The following is a 17,426-nucleotide window of genomic DNA, read 5'->3' as shown; positions in this document are numbered from 1 at the left end:
AAACAAAAAGGGAAAAAATAACTTCATTAACTGGAATGCAACTTGACTATAGTATGGTCAAGATTTAGCTTTAAGACATGGACTTTGCTCACCCTTACCTCCATTCCGCCAAACAACTTAGATATTCAGAGGCACCGACATTTCTTTCATACACACAACAAAGCTGATCAAACGATGACCACTGTTGTATTGCCACTAGAAAAGCTGACAAAATCAGCAAACGAATGTATCGTAGTGACTCATGAACAGTCTTCAAAAGCGAATTAAATCACAACTTACAAACTTCGAGTGTTTCAAGATTGCCGTATGGACCCTCTGAATCACTCATTTCATCAAAATGCAGAAGACAATAACACATAGGTCTAAATTATAAAGGGATAAAGAGAAATCTCATCATTGCAAAATAAAGACAAACGTTGTTACGCATTACAATAAAGACCATAACTCGGTCCACATGGCTCTCAGACATAATGTGATTATTGGCCTACTTTTAATTATTATGAGATTATAGCACAGTAACAGTCAAAGAAATAGGCAGAATTGTAGCGCTTGAATTCGGCTTAGCATTATAACACTTCAATAATAAAACTTGAAAGGACATCAAAATTTCTGTTATACCAAAACACTAGACCCCAGTACTACTGGTGAAAATTACATCTAGTTACATTATGGACTTTTGTAGCTACATTTATCGCTAACATTAGGTTGGTCTTCGCAAGATTGAGAGTCAAAACTATCTTACACTGAATTGATTCTAATGCGGTGCCGTTTATGAAAGAATGAGAAAGTCGAACAATTATATTTGATTCATCCTATCTCTTTACTTCCAATTATTTATACATGACTTTCCAAGTTTATCAACTTCTGGCATGGACACATGATTACTATATACCTGGTATGAGACGCGGGTATCTTCACTTCGCTCTGATGACCGCTTGAACGAAGACGCTATGAGAGGGCGGTATAACAGAAATGTTGCAAACTATCATAATGTCTCAATTTTAAGACGCCGCTGTATAGTCTTGGTCGAGGGAAGTAGATAACGCAGACCCGTCAACCCACCCGGTTTTACCGGGAGACTCCCGGTTTTTACCTGAATCTCCCGGCCTCCCGGTTTCATATTCTATTCTCACGGTTTTTTAATGTTTCATCACTTGCGACATTACTGAAAATAGCCAACAATTAGTCCTATGCTTAGTAATTCCCCACAGTAACGGTGAACAGGAAAGGCTATTCAGTGTAGTTCGCAAGAACAAGACAGACAGTCGGTCAAGTCTCAAGCTTGATGGGACTCTATCTAGCATACTAGCCATGAAGTTACAGTACCCAGAGTCCACTGTTCCCTGTTTCAAATGGAAGCCTACTACAGAAACCCTGTTGAAAGCGAAGCGAGCTGCCGTAACTAAACTACAAAAAAAAAAAAAAAAACACTGATTGGATGATTCTCTCACTGTATTGCATAAGTAGACTATACTTATTGAGGAGTATTTATATCATTTGAGTTGAAAATTACCAACCTCCTTTTTTTCCCCCTTGTTCTCCCTATTTTTGGCCCTGAAAAATGTTAATCTCCCTATTTTTGGGTCAAACAGGTTGACAGGTCTGGATAAAGGCAAGAGCAAATGTCGGTTGAGTAATGGCCAAGAAATTGATTTCGATAGAAGTAAATGGTACTACCCATTTATCGAACGACCCTTTCATTCTGAACAGCCCTCTCTTGTTAACATACTGATCTGGGCTCCGTAACCCCCCCCCCCCCCCCCCAATCAACTTACAGTGTGCTCCCCTTTAAGATATAGTAATTCTAGGTCCGAACTTCTACTTGTTTTCATTTTTTAATTCGATTTTTTTCTGTGACCGTGAAAAATTATAAAAAAAATCACGCGAATCAAATTCCTTTTCGTCAATTGGTCCCTGCGTTTTTTATTATTACATTTGAATACATTCACCAGTTACTGCTAAGTCGAAGTCGGCACCACAGCCAGTAATCGTTGTCTGGCTAAATATTCTCAGCATATCTTGATCTTGTTGAATGGTCACATCATTCGAATGAAAAATTGTTTACATGGATTCAAAATGGCAGCCTTCTGTGTCAGAGAAAAAGAAAGGGACGTATTAAAATAATTTGCAGAATTGTAATCATGTAACTCAAAGAGCATGACAGTCAAAGGCAAAGGTAATTTAATATTTATTAGTTGCTAGGACAACTAACGTTTGACAAGTAAGCCAAACTTGACCTAAAGTTAGCCTTAGTTCTTATGCCATTAGCGTAATGCCTAACGTTAGGTATCACTAGGCAATGCAAAAAGTAGGGGCCTACTCGTCTATCAAACTGTTCAAGTCTACCATTTTTTGCCTACTTAATCACGTATATGATCGGCCAACGTGTAGGCGACAGAAGAGGTATCAACTTCTTAGGGAACTCATTTTGTTACTTATCGATTGCTATTTCACAAAAATTCGCAAGACCTGGAATTAAGTTCAACCTTGTGAAGAAGCATACAGTCAGTAACTGGTATGGTAAAGTGGTAGGCCTAGGCTTACACAGTAACACTAACAAGTAACAGTTCAAGTTTTGATGAAACTTCCACAAGAAGAAAACATGCAGGTCAAAAATGGTCTTGTTAAATTTAAGCATCCATACTGTATGAACTGATCGTACTAATACTAACTCTTACCTGTCTCCATTCTATACTGTACATACTCAAATCACCTATCTTACAAAAGTTGCAAACTGTCAACTTTTGTAAGGTAGATTGATTTGAGGTCATATGTAAAGTCTTTTCGTTTTTACATATTCAAACCAGCAAACATTTGAATGTCACATTTGCCTTTTTGATAATAAAAACAATACTAAACCACTTACAGTATCACAACAGATATATGTCAAGCTAATCGTTGCAATGAATTCACAGTTTAATATTTTTGCAATTTCAATATCATCCGCAACACTGTTGGAAGTCTGGTCTACAGTAGCATCAATATTTCTGTTATGAATGGCAAGTTTAACAATTTGGAGTTGAAAAAAAGATAAAAAAGATACCATCCCTTTCACTTTTACTATCCTCATGTCTACACAAACGAATGAAGAATAATGGAATTTTCTTGGTTTATGTTTCTGAGAAGCAGTTTAAGTTGGGATCCCCATTTGAAGAATGCTTATAAAGTGGTCCATATTATAAAAAATTGTAAGTTAGGGTCTGTGTAAACTGATAACACATTCTGCATCCCTGTTGTACAAAGAATCAATTGTGGTTAGTCCTTTTATCTGAATTAATAGAAACATTAATCATTTACAGCACATTTAGAATGAATTATCTTTTTTGATGAGAGCATGCAGAATTTAATGATTTCCATTAACTGTATGGCCCTAATCATATTCCACTTTGTGATAGACTGGTTCTAAATGCATGTTTCTTCCACTATGTAGTTTTCATTGAACAACTGTTTTGGTTGTTGTATCAAACAATAAGATATAAATTGGTGACGTGACCTTTAACTGTAGGTTTTAACCAACTAGAATGAACAAACACAACAAGCACCGTGGTCGAGGGTGAACACAACTAAAACCTAAACGTGGTCCAGGGAGCATACTACTAATAACATCACATTCTCCCCTAACTAAACAATTGTCCTAAAGTTAATGTAACTAATAACTAAACAACTACAAGTGTTCTTTAAATGTCCAGTATAACACAAACTATCCACAAACTCTGACTCAAAACAACTACAAGTGTTCTTTAAATGTCCAGTATAACACAAACTATCCACAAACTCTGACTCACAGATCTAACCTGTCCGGTGGCCTTCGAGGCCTTTGTGACCTTCTCAGAGAAGGCACTTCATTACTATCAATTAACTCTTGGCCCTGCTCAAGTTCTACTGGGCCATTGTCCCCGATTGATGATTCCATTTGATCAGTACTTTTCTCCAGTCTTGGAGTAGCTTCCCCGATTGGTGCTAGGTGACGTACAGAGACAGTTGTCTCTCTCCCATCTGACAGCCTAACATGGGCATATTGTGGGTTTGCTTGGATGACCTCGACCTCATCCACTAAAGGATCTGTCTTATGTAACCGAACATGCCTTTTAAGAAGTGCAGGACCTGGATTGCAAAGCCATGAAGGGACTGAACACCCTGTTGCAGACTTCCGGGGGAAACTGAAAAACCTTTCATGGGGTGTCACATTTGTTGCCGTGGACAACAGAGATCTGATGGAATGAAGGGCATCTTGCAGGACTTCTTGCCAGTACTTAGGTGGCAAGCTGCGTGCTTCGAGTGCCAATGTAATAGCCTTCCATATGGTGCCATTGTAACGTTCTGCTTGACCGTTTCCTTGTGGGTTATAACTAGTAGTTCTACTACTAGCAATACCCTTGCTTGTTAGAAAGTCTCGTAGTTCCTTACTCATGAAGGCTGATCCTCGATCTGAATGGATGTAGGACGGCATGCCAAATAAAGCGAAAAGGTGGCAAAGGCATTGGATGACAGTGGACGAAGTCATATCAGAACAAGGAAACACAAACGGGAATCTCGAGAATTCATCAATAATGGTAAGGAAGTAAATGTTTTTGTTTGTGCTTGGCAATGGGCCTTTGAAGTCAATATTAAGCCTTTCAAAGGGCTGGGTTGCCTTGATCAGGTGAGCTTTCTGTGGTTTGTAGAATCTAGGTTTACATTTTGCACAGATACGGCAAGACGCTGTCATTTTCTTTACATCATCTACAGAGTAGGGAAGGTTCTTTGACCTAACAAAATGAAACATCCTGACAACTCCTGGGTGACTTAGAGCATTATGCAATTCATACAGACTATCAATGTCCATAGTTGCAGAACAGATTGAGCGTGAAAGCGTATCAGGGGGAATGTTCTCTTTGCCAGGGCGATAGATTATATCAAAAACATAGCAAGATAGTTCCATCCGCCAACGCATTATTTTCTCATTTTTGATCTTTCCTTTGTGATTAGTGTCAAACATGTACTTGACTGATTTTTGATCTGTCACAAGAACAAAATGTTTCCCAGTAAGGTAATGCCTCCAATGGCGCACAGCTTCTATGATCGCTTGTGCCTCCTTTTCAACTGATGCATGACGGCGCTCTGAGCCTTGTAAGGTGCGCGAAAAGAAAGCCACTGGGCGACCCGCTTGGTTTAGAGTTCCTGCTATTGCAAATTCTGAAGCGTCCGTTTCTACCTGGAATGGGAGAGACTCATCAATGGCAACAACCACTGAATTCTCAATTTCCTTCTTTAATTTCTCAAAAGTCTCATTCGCTTCATCTGATATTGGAAACATTGTGACTGTTGCTAACGGACGAATCTTTCGAGCATAGTCTGGAATCCATTTAGAATAGTAAGCAAAGAATCCAAGTGTGCGTCTTAGTGATTTCATGTTTTCAGGTGATTTGAGTTCACGAAGGGGACGGAGACGCTCGGGGTCGGGGCGCTTTGTACCATTTTCCACCAGATAACCTAGGATACTTATTTTGGTGGTGGAGAATGTGCATTTGTTCTCATTATACACAATATTCTTTCTCTTTGCAGCCTCTAAAAATCTTTGCAAGTTATGATCATGCTCTTTCTGGTCCCTACCACAAATGGTGATATCATCCAAATAAGCAAAAGTGTCTGTGAGTTTTTCTTCCTCAATGAAAGAATCCATGATCCTTTGAAAGCATGGGACCCCATTTGTGACACCGAAGGGGACTCGAGTAAACTGATAGAGGCTTCCATCTGACTCAAAGGCTGTGTAGCTTTTATCATCTTCCTTGAGTGGTACTTGGTGATATGCGCTGCGCAGGTCAATGGTGCTAAATACCTGATATTGAGCGATCTTATCCACAGTTTCATCTATTCGTGGAAGTGGGTAACTGTCCTGGAGGGTGAATCTATTAATTGTTTCAGAGTAATCGATGGCAAGTCGTTTCTTGTGGTTTTCGTCTTTGGTAACCACAACTTGAGCTCTCCATGGAGAATTGCTTTTCTCAATGATTCCTTCGCGTAAGAGGCGTTGAGTCTCAGCTGCTATAAATTTCTTGTCATCTGAGCTGTAGCGACGAGATTTTGCAGCTACTGGGTGGATGTCAGGACTAAGGTTAGCAAATAGTTGCGGCGGTTCTGTTCTCAAGGTTGTTAAACCGCATAGGACTAGGGGAGGGAGATCCCCTCCATACTTAAGGATGACACTTGAATGCTTTTGCTGGAAATCCTGACCGAGTATAACATCCGCACACAATCCTGGTAATACTCCTAAGATCACGTTTTTATAGCAATGCCTGTTGAGAACAATGTCCACATAACAAACACCTTTTGTTTTGACAGATAATGAGGACGAGGCCATGTTAACTGAAACCCCTGAAGGTTTTAGTTCCAAAGAGAGTGCTTTAGCTAGCTGTGGGTGAATAAAGCTTTCGGTACTGCCACTATCTATGAGGCAGTCAGCTAGCCTGCCATTAATGGTTACTTGTACACTGGCTTTGGCGAGTTTTGGTGGGCTTGCTGCACTTATTGCAGTGGCTAGGGTGGAGAGGGAGGCTGAAGTCTTTGAGTTTGATTTGGATTGACATACCTTGGCAAAATGACCTCTCTTATCACACTTGTTACATGTCTCGTCTCTTGCTGGGCATCGTGAACGTGGGTGCTTTGCATATCCACAAAAGAAACACTTTGCAGTAGTTGTGGATGCGCTATCAATAGTTTCCATTAGTGGTTCAGGTCTGATGTCACTTTTTACTGCAGCACTTTGGGGTGTCAGTGTAGGGGGTCCATGAAGAGTATACGATTCTGAGTTCTTTTGTGCTGATTCGAGTGCACGAGCTTGATCATGCATTGTTTGCAAATCAAGAGTTTTGTTTTCTAGGAGCCTTTGTCTTATGGAAGGGGAAAGTAAGCCACTTATGAAAGCGTCACGAATGTATTCATCGCGATATGCTTCTGCTGTGACTGACTTAAAGTTGCAATCATTAGCAAGAGTTTTCAGAGCTTGCAAATATGTATCCAAAGACTCACCAGGTTCTTGACGTCTAGTCGCTAACAGATGGCGAGCGAAAATCTCGTTCTTTGGTTTAACATACAAGTCGCCGAGGATTTTAATCGCTGTCTCGTATGTAGTACAGTCCGCTATCGATTCGTATACTTTAGGCGAAACAAAGTTAGTAAGTATACATAGCTTGTTAGGCTCTCCTGTGAGAACAGATATGAAATTTTCGAATGTCTTAAACCAGTGTTTCCATGCTTTAGCAGCATTTTCAGAGTTCGAATCTGCATCAAAACGTTCTGGGCGTAGAATCCTATCCATTTTAGAATCTAGTTGGTTAAATTGACGTGACCTTTAACTGTAGGTTTTAACCAACTAGAATGAACAAACACAACAAGCACCGTGGTCGAGGGTGAACACAACTAAAACCTAAACGTGGTCCAGGGAGCATACTACTAATAACATCACAATTGGTAAAATAGAGACAAAAGTACCCATGACTTGCTAGCTAATGATGTTCAAGCAATGTACAATCTTGGAGGATGTCTTGGTTTGACAAACTGTAGTCTACTCAGTATTTCTGGTACTGTTGCTGTTGGCAACCAAATGGCTGAAAATACATATTGTCACATGTCACTTTGTACCTTAACAAATTTTGAGAACATTTTATGAATATTCAAATATTCAAAGTTTTTAATGTATGCAAGCAAAGAAAAGAACAACAGTGTACAAATAACTGTGTTCCTTATTGTGGTCTGTACTTAATTATGAGTACATAATACCTAATATGGTGATCTCCCTCTGACTTTTTATTTTTCAGATTTTAAGAAAGCTGTGGACTTTATCAAGGAGTTTCTTGCCAAATTGCCCCAAGATGCAGAATGTGCAGAGCTGCGAGATTGTCTTAATCTCACCCTTCTGCATATGAAGAAATATTTCAAATCTGTTTGGCTGTTACACCAAGAAAAGTCTCATGGAAGGAATGAGAAACTACTCTCGGCATCCCTCCCAAAGGGCGTGGGTACTTCCCCTTTCAATAAAGTCAGGACAGATCAGTTTCAGTGGAAATGGGTCAGTTTGGAGCCACCCAAAGTTGTCACAGGGAGCCTACCAATTGATGGTCAAGCAATACCTCGGCTACCACTGATACTCCAAGCATCAAAAGAAGGTGATGCTGAATTGGTCAATCAACTTATAGATAAAGGTGAGAAAAATATAACTTGTACAGTATGTCTGCAGTATTGTACATTAGCATTAGGCAAACCATCTTCCCAAGTGCAAGTTTACATGACACAAAATGCTGATTTGTAAATAAAAAAATAAAATATCAAGAATAATTTATGAGGTATATATGGCAGAGCTATTAAGATGATGCAAATGGGCAAATTGCTACCCAACTGCAACTTAGATACATGTGTACTGTAACTGGCTTTGTATACAGAAGTGTTCTGTAATTTACGAGAAGTAGAATTTATTAACCTAAGGCTGTTACATCAAATGCAAACACTAAATTATTTGCTTAGCTTGGGACCTATGGAACTCAAACACAGTTACTAACTACATATGCAACTTTCAGCTACCAACATAGATGGCAAATTTGTAACTATTCTGGATGTTTAGTTTTTTTCTTCAGTTTTGTTGTACGTAAAATTAGCCGCTCATCTAGAACAGTGGTTCTGAAACTTTTTGGAATCGCTACTCGAAATGCCGTCTCCCTCCCTGACCAATTACTCATCCCCATGTTGTATTATAAGAAAAGTGGTCATTAAGTACCGTTTGAAAATGGTTAAATTCATTTCCATGTGTAGTAGCTGCTAGTGGGCTTGAATATTTATTGTTTCAACACATAGTAATACAAGGTGAACAAGACAATATAACTGCAAATAAGTAAATATGTGAAAGGAAGTAAACTAAGAAACCCTTGTGGGCTTAATCGAATAGAGTACTCCCATCAAAGAAAATGGAAAACCTTAACACCTTAAAAAAAGAAGAACCCCCCCCCAAAAAAGATAACCTTAACACATAAGACAAATAACACTACCCCCCCCCCAAATCACCACCACCTACTCCCACCCCTTACAACGGATTCAATCAATAATGGCTTTTATAGTAATTTTTATGATGTCGCCTGAACGAAGATTGTTCCACAAAGAAATAGATCGATAACAGAGGCTTTGCATGCTCTTTGAATTACGACAAAAAGAAGCACGTAAATGACCAGCTTGTCTAGTATTATAATTGTGAATAGAGTGACCAATTGTATAAAAGGTAGCAAAAGAATTTGGAAGCAGATTGTTCATAGCACCGTAAGTAAACGTCAGAACATTTAAAGAAATGAGATCAGTGAACTTGAGCACGTTTAAGGAGGAGAATAAATGACTGGTATTATCACCTGGAGCTGAAGACGTCATATGCCTCACAGCCCGTTTTTGGAGAATGACAAGCTTATTAAGGTTAGTATTGAAAGTACCAGACCAAACTGAAGAACAGTGCGATAGATTAGGAAATATAATACTATAGTAAATAGATCTCAGAATTTTCCTTGGAAAAGTATATTTTAACTTAGATAAAATACCTACACCTCTAGAAACTTGTTTACAAACATGATTGATTTGGACTTTCCAAGAGAGCTGAGAGTCAATATACACACCAAGAAATTTAATATTATCGACTCTTCTAAGGCCAATACCATGCATATATAAATCAGCATTTAATATTCTAGAGGAGTTTCCAAATACCACATAATTTGTTTTATCAATATTCAAAGACAGTTTGTTAGCAGAAAACCAATCATAAAACGCATTTAATTCATTGCATTACTTCATTGCGTTACTTTAAGAGTTTCTACATTGCTGTCAGAGAAAAAAATATTAGTGTCATCAGAAAAAAGGACAATCGAGCAATTTGTAGAGACGTTGCAAATATCATTTACGTAAATTATAAAAAGAAGTGGACCTAATATAGACCCTTGAGGAACACCGCACTTAACTGAACGATTATCAGAATTGATTCCAGAAAAAGAAACGTACTGTTGCCTGTTAAACAAATAACTTGAAATGAGAGAAAGAGCTAGACCTCTAATACCGTAATGTGATAATTTCCCCAGAAGAATTCCATGATCGATGGTATCGAATGCTTTGGAAAGGTCTAAAAAAACACCAATACAATTATCACCCAAATCAAGAGCACTATGAATTTTATCCACTGCATTGACCAAAGCAAGTTCTGTAGAGTGGCCAGGGCGAAAACCAAATTGGTTTTCATTGAGAATATGAAACTTATCAAAGAAAGCATTGAGACTGTTAAAAATCAACCTTTCCAAGATTTTCGATATACAAGGTAGTATAGAAATGGGACGATAATTACTAAATAAATGAACGTCACCCTTTTTAAATATCGGTATGACTTTGGCAAGTGAGGTACTGTAGGCACTTGCAGCCCTTTTATCCCATTACAGTTCACACAACAGAATTATACAAAAAGGCCTGAACCTTCAGTTTCTTAAATGTACTGTATTCTGTTCTCAGCAGTGTCATTAAACCCAACAAATAGGCTTATTACATCTCCACTCCCCCTCCTTCCCACCAGAAATATAATTTGCCTTTTCTCTTTAAGGTTATGTAGATGGGAAAATGCTTGTTATAAGAGGAGACAGGTATCAATTTTCAATTGAAACAGTTTAAAGTAAGTTTCTGTTTTTCTTTTTACCTAGATGATTACCCAGCTGACTTTGCATAGCAACCCAGCAGGGGGAGGGAAGGGGGCGGGTCAATTTATATTTGTCAGTCATATTTCCTAGTCTACAGACCTACATTTTATGTCACTTCTGTTGAAATAACACCCCTGGCAGGTAGGCCTCAAAATTCAGGCTACTGACTGACTATATGACATGTATGATATATATTGCTATACTATGACTATATATATTGCCATATATATATGACTATATGACTGGCTATGACTATATATTGCTATGACTGGCTATATGACATGTATGATATATGCTAAACTATGACTACTGTATATATGACTATATATATTGCCATATGATTTTATGACTACATATATTGCTATATGACTGGCTATATGAAACGTATGACTAATTTGCTATATGACTATATATTACTGGTATGAATATATATGACTATATATTGCTATATGACTGGCTATATGACACATATGACTTTATTGCTATATGGCTATAACTATTTATGACTATATGTACTGTATATATATTGTTATGACTGGCTATATGACATGTATGACTACATTAGTATTGCTATATAACTATATAACTGGCTATGAAATATGTTGCTATATGACTGGCTATATGACACGTATGAATATGACTATATTACTCGCTATATATACGTACTGTATATGACTATATTGTTATTTCTATATGACTATTTGACTGGCTATATGACACGTATGACTATCTATCTGACTATATATTTATCTATCTGACTATATATTTAGGGCTCATTTTAAAGAAAATTGTAAAGTTGTCCTTCAGACAACCTTGCCTTCATATTTGGTGGTCCAAATGATTTTTTGGTTGTCCAAATGAAGCACTTGAATTTTTTAAATGGCGTGCCTTGCGCGAAAGCCATAAGTAATACCAAAATGTATCAATTTAGCCTTGTAGGTGAGCACTGTAATGTTAGGCTACACATGCCTAGTCTATCGTCCTGAGGCTTAAAAGTTAGTGACTATAGTCTTACAGAGATCGACAAATCTTGGACAGAACTGTAGTGTAGAGGTAGAGACCTTTTTGTGGTGTATGACATGTTCATTAATCATTTCGGGTTGGGGGAATTCTCTGGTAGTGAAAATTGATTTCCATAATCGTTTCCGATCATTTCCAAAGACAGCCGGTAAGCCCAGGGCATACAGCTGGTATGGTGCAGCAACATTAATGAGCATGTGGTACATGTACAGAACACATACACAGTATAGTACTGCATACACATTGTACTCCAGCTAGCTTGTCAATAAGTTGTCATATGTGAGTGCGGCCATGAGGCAGGAATCAAGCGTGGTCACAGCCACCTTTAGCTTAAGTGTCGGATTCCCCCTCATTACAGAACGTTCCGAAATTTCTTACGTTATTTCTAATATGAATGGAGGGCCATACCAACAAGCTACTATAATTTTTAGGGGCTGAAGTTAATTTTAAAGAATTTAGGGATATTCCAAGTTTTGTTTCAATTGTTGAACAGCTACAGCAAATAGGCTAGTTGTCCATCGGACAACCTAAGCCGGGTTTTAGGTTGTCCGTCGTGAGTTTTGGTTGTCTCGAAGGATTTGGGCCGACCGGATGACCATTAAATTTGAGCCCTGATATTGCTATATGACTATATGACAGGCTATATGAAATGTCTGACTATATATGTCTATATATGACGACATACATTTAATATGACTACTGTATATGACTGGCAATATATATGACATTTATGATGGTAGTCAGTTAACAATAGTCAGTCAAAGAATCAACATGATTTGTGTACCTAACTTAAATGCCCTGAATTACTGCTTGTTATTACCTGTAGCATATTATTATATTGGGCTGCTCGCAAAAGTCCTTCACTGTGCAGTAAACGATACATCTGTTCCAAAGATAAATGCCAGTGAGAACTATATTTACTATATCAATTATCAAGTCCACACATTTTGCTTGAACCGCACTGTACATTTCTTTTCAGCAGTTGACCGGTTGACCAATTTAATCCAAAATTATAAAGTTTCAGGATTTTTAGTCTTTTGGGCCACAGTATGTGCTAAATGTGCCAACTTTATCATGGCAAAAGCAGATCATTATTTCTAGTGGCCTGACTAAATGGACAAAGTGAGGAAAAAAAGTTTCCCAGGTAGGAAACCTTCCATATTATGCTATTTTCTACCACCGTAGATCTTCGAAGTTCAGCGTAATATTTCCTGCACTTTACTTTGATCCTTCAAGGCCTCTAATCTTATATACAGTAGCAAATGCAAAAGCAAGACCTCAAGGTTCCTGTGGTGCTGCTGGGATTGCTAATCCATTTACTCAGATTGAATCCTAAAAATAGAAACAATTACCCCTGCAGGGGATCTCCAAAGCTAATCTGGGTCTCATCCAGTGAACCCTCGGGATATATTTCACCTTTAAAGAAACATTCTCAACTCTCATCTGCAATAACTGGACTACCAAAGGAATCGCCACTGTAGAGATTGGGTTGTTTTCATAAATTTGCAGTTAAGAAGGCTTGTAACAGTTAAATCCGAGCAGAATTTGGAAGTCCATTTTTGCTTTATAAGGAAACTTTTAAACAAGATGTTAATTCTGCAAACTTATTTCCTTTACTTGTGCAGTTAAAGACCAAATATGGAGGCAATTTTTTTTTTTGAGATTTTCCATTAATTTAGGAGTTTACATACCCATAATCAACATGTGTAAAAAATAATCTTCGAAAACCTACTATAACCCACCAAAAAACGACCACGAAAATGGACATTTTGGGTAGTCACGTGACATGAACCTCTGGAATGTCTGAAAACAGAGATTGACCCAAAGGAGCCTCTGGTCACCGTGTGACGTCAAAGTTTGTATACCGCGAAAATCAAACACTGATATAGGCACTGTTTGTACACAGATAGCGAACAATTGTACTGTTTTTGACTTCCAATTTCGAGCGTTTGAAAAGCTGTTAGCTTAAAACAAGAACACATGAAGGTTAACAACAAGTTTTAAGACAATTATAAGCAGAAATTTTAGTTAAATTGCTTATTTTATTAGCAAAATTTCCACTTAAATGGAGGCATCTTTTACATAGCGTAGCGTCAATAGGTCCGTACGGTACAATATACTTACGTAGTACTTACTCGTTTTAATATCGAAAAGTACAAACACAGAAAAAGTATCCTGTCAATAAACAAATTTAGCAGTGAATATCCTAATCCACGTTTCTTGTTCAATCATGGGCGAAAAACTACCGTGACTCTGTGTAATTCCATAGAGTTAGGTCTAGTTGAAACAGGCCTTGACCAGTAACATCCCACAATCACAAGACAGTCACTAGCGAAATAAAACGTCCGATCGCTACATACTACCGTTTTTATTCAACTCCTTGGAACATGCAGATGTCGGAATAAACAGAACGGACAATATTACACATGTATCACGAACTCACGATACTGGAATACAAAAAATGAAATAGATAAATCCTAACATGGCTATTTACACATGCTGTGAGCCAACGCCGGCGAGTTGTAACTAACTACCGTACATGTACTAACAATGCTATACCCTTGGCACGGTATATATATACGGTCATCTCTTACAGTAAATATATTACTGTCAATTGCGTGATATAATGTTACATGTAAGGACGTCCAGGGCGTGTTTACGGTCAATTTCACATTAGCTATGTCCGACCATGGTCCGACACAGCTATCGACAGTATATAATTTTCACAGAATGAGACATTTGCAGCATACACAGAAGCAGGGTCATGCAACGTGTGGACTCATGGGCATGAGATACTCCGGGTGCTGAAAAATCTTTCCGCGTGGATCTCAAAAAATTGATCCAAAGTGTGCGGCGTTTTACGTCGGTTCGTTTACTCGGAAATCTAAAAAAGCTGATGCTTTTGTTGGATAAGGTATAACTGCAACCTCCAACAACACAGAATTGTGGCATTTTGAGGAAAAAGGAGTAATATCGTTGATGTTTTTGGCAGCTCAAGTATACGACTTTACACACTAAAAGTATAGTTGTAAGTGAGGTATACAAACGTTGACGTCACATGGTCACCTGATGTCTTAGGAATGTTTCAGGAATGTCTGAAATAGAAGCTGACTTTTCGTCCCATTTTTCACGTATTTAACGTCCGAAATTGGTAAAGTTAATTACAGCAATGTAATTGGAGTCAGTTAAGGATTACATACATGAAAAATGGTGGGATTTTATGTTCATCGAAAAGTCTCCATAGTTGGTCTTTAAAGGTTGAACCAATGATGCTCACAGTGTTATCATTTTGCAAATGTATCATTGACTACTGTGGGCATCACAAGGGATAATCCACAGCATATACATGCAAACATGGTACAGTACAGTGACATATGCCTGTATGAATTCTATAACTAAGGACTTAGTGCAGATAGGTGTTTATACACATTTTGCAATAAATAAGTACAAGCTGTGTTCTTTGATGTTTTTATCTCATTTGTACATGATGTAAGTTTGAGGATTTAGTGATATAAACTGTTAGCTATTCTCTGTTTTAAATTCACTATTATGCCATAAAGTTGTCATTCTGAAATAGTAACAAAGATCTATAATTTTGTCACTGGCCCTATTAAACATTCTGGATCTAGGTCTCAGTGTCGGTTCAATGGTGGTTCCAAAATGACGATTGCTAATCTGTATGTACTGACTGTACACTAGTGTCTAATTACCGACGGTAGCAAGCTGTGTGTGTATTTTCTAGGATCGATGGTGGTGTCTAACACTTCTGTTACACCTCATTCGAAACTAGGTCAGATTACAGGCATTAGACGTTTCTTTTTGTGCAAGTCTTCACACCCTTTAATCCCTTGTGAACTTTAAATTTCATTGTTTTCTGATTAATTAAGGACCAACCTGATGTATACTTGTCTGGCCAAGCAATGTTGTTGAAATCAGATGGAATCCAACTATCGCTAGGTAACAATCAATTGGTGAAGAAAAATTTGACAAGCTTGTTCCTCTGATCTTTGCCTTCCTATTTTGAGTAGTAATAGGCAGATTTAATCAAAAAGCTGAAAAATTCAGCCATATAATAAATATGTAAACAACTACTTGATAATAGAGTTGATCATAATCCAGCGTCAAGCATGGCCCGCAATGTCACTGAAATTAAAGACGACAAAATAAGGCAAACATTCTGAACGCACTTTGCGAGTTACGCAAACTTAAATTCTGCAGCCGAGGGAGTTGTCGACACGAAGCCGTTAAACTCATTACAGCTGTTATATAAATGACCTATCATCCTTCCACACCAAACTTCATATATATTCTAATTACGTGGCTAGCTTCTCTTCAATCTATAATTGCATAAGACACATGTTAACAAGCAGTGGCGTGTATGTAATTCCCCACACGTTACTATGGCGACGTGACAACAGAGGCCGGGTAAAAGGTGCCTATTTAAAGCTGTATTCAGATAATACTCTTTGTATTAGAGTTAAGTGAAGAGGATAAATTGTTGAGTGTGATATGTATATGTGGGCGTTTGATTTGAATGTCCGTAGGGAAATTTTATATGGCAGAGACCAATATAACCTACTTGGCAGGTTAAAGGAGTATACAAGAAAGAATTGCTCTGTATTGTATAATTATGGAACTAGAGCTAAAGTAATACGTACACATATTTTAAGTGTTGGCTAATCTTCATTATTAAATAATTTAACGCTTTTCCTTTTGATTGACCTGCTTTGAGCAGAGCTGGTTGCTATCATACTTTGTCGGTTGTACAATCATAAAAACTAGATTTTACAGCATTTCAAATGAGGTTTTCCAACATGTGAAATAAATTTGAACAGTAATAAACCATGATTGATATATATCTTACTGGGCAAATAAACTTATAGCCATAGGGCCACGGCCAGTGATAGCGTTACAATAAAGTTGTTTCCGGCTGCAACCATCCATGGGCAAACCTTAAAAGTCCAGTTCCTGTCAAAGTGTTATTGTACATACAGTAGGTTAACTATAAACCTAAACCCCCTTGCTCTATAATCAGCTCTATAATGTTTAAATTTCTTCTATTAAATAGTGCTGTGTTAACCATGACCAGAGACATTTATTCCTGCTAGAGGAGTAATGGCATATCACTGTACAGCCGCATTACCATGTAAGCCTGATTTTCACAGCATGGATGATGGTAGGAAGGGGTAGGCAGACAAATATTGAGGACGTCTTCAATTGAAATTAACATTCACTGTTAGATGTCCCGGGGAGGACAAATAAATTCCAATATGATGACCACTATGTGAATTTATCTCCAATATAAACACAATTACTGTACTCTATATGGCTGGTACTTTAACATACTGCTCACATCCCTAGCAACAATACATCGGCATTTGTTACTTACTTTACTCCTCTCGTACATGTCCTCACACTAATCATGCACTCTAATCTTCCAAACTTATAAAATTGGTAAGATTTTTACACTGCACCCCCACTGACCCACTTCAGGGTCAACGTGCATCTACTTTCTCTTAGATTTAGTCAGGTTTATAAACCCAGTGGAATAATAATCTTCTGTTAGAATCTTGTTGTTATAATTGTGAAGATCATTCAGACAAAGATAGCTAAACAGAAAGTTTTTTGTAATTCTTCAAGAGTTTGAGCATTTTGTGTAAAAAGAGGTTGACATCAGACACAACTCTCCCATTCACAGTCATTCACAAAAGTCACCAAATG

At 37.9% G+C, this 17,426-nt stretch overlaps 1 protein-coding gene across 1 annotated transcript in view; it reads left to right on the top strand.

The window, feature by feature from the left end:
- The first annotated feature begins 2,032 nt into the window (after positions 1 to 2,032).
- Positions 2,033 to 17,426, top strand: part of LOC139981073 (uncharacterized) — a 32,938-nt gene continuing 17,544 nt past the window's right edge. Inside the window, exons 1-2 of the mRNA XM_071993232.1 lie at positions 2,033 to 2,176; positions 7,797 to 8,180. Of these exons, the coding sequence (XP_071849333.1) occupies positions 2,158 to 2,176; positions 7,797 to 8,180 (403 nt within the window). The 5' untranslated portion in view covers positions 2,033 to 2,157. The remainder of the gene's footprint in view (positions 2,177 to 7,796; positions 8,181 to 17,426) is intronic.

Source organism: Apostichopus japonicus, chromosome 15 (genome assembly GCF_037975245.1).
Source record: "Apostichopus japonicus isolate 1M-3 chromosome 15, ASM3797524v1, whole genome shotgun sequence".
NCBI classification, from domain to species: domain Eukaryota; kingdom Metazoa; phylum Echinodermata; class Holothuroidea; order Aspidochirotida; family Stichopodidae; genus Apostichopus; species Apostichopus japonicus.
Note: the sequence above shows the minus strand (reverse complement) of the source record. Positions and strands in the feature narration are given on the sequence as shown.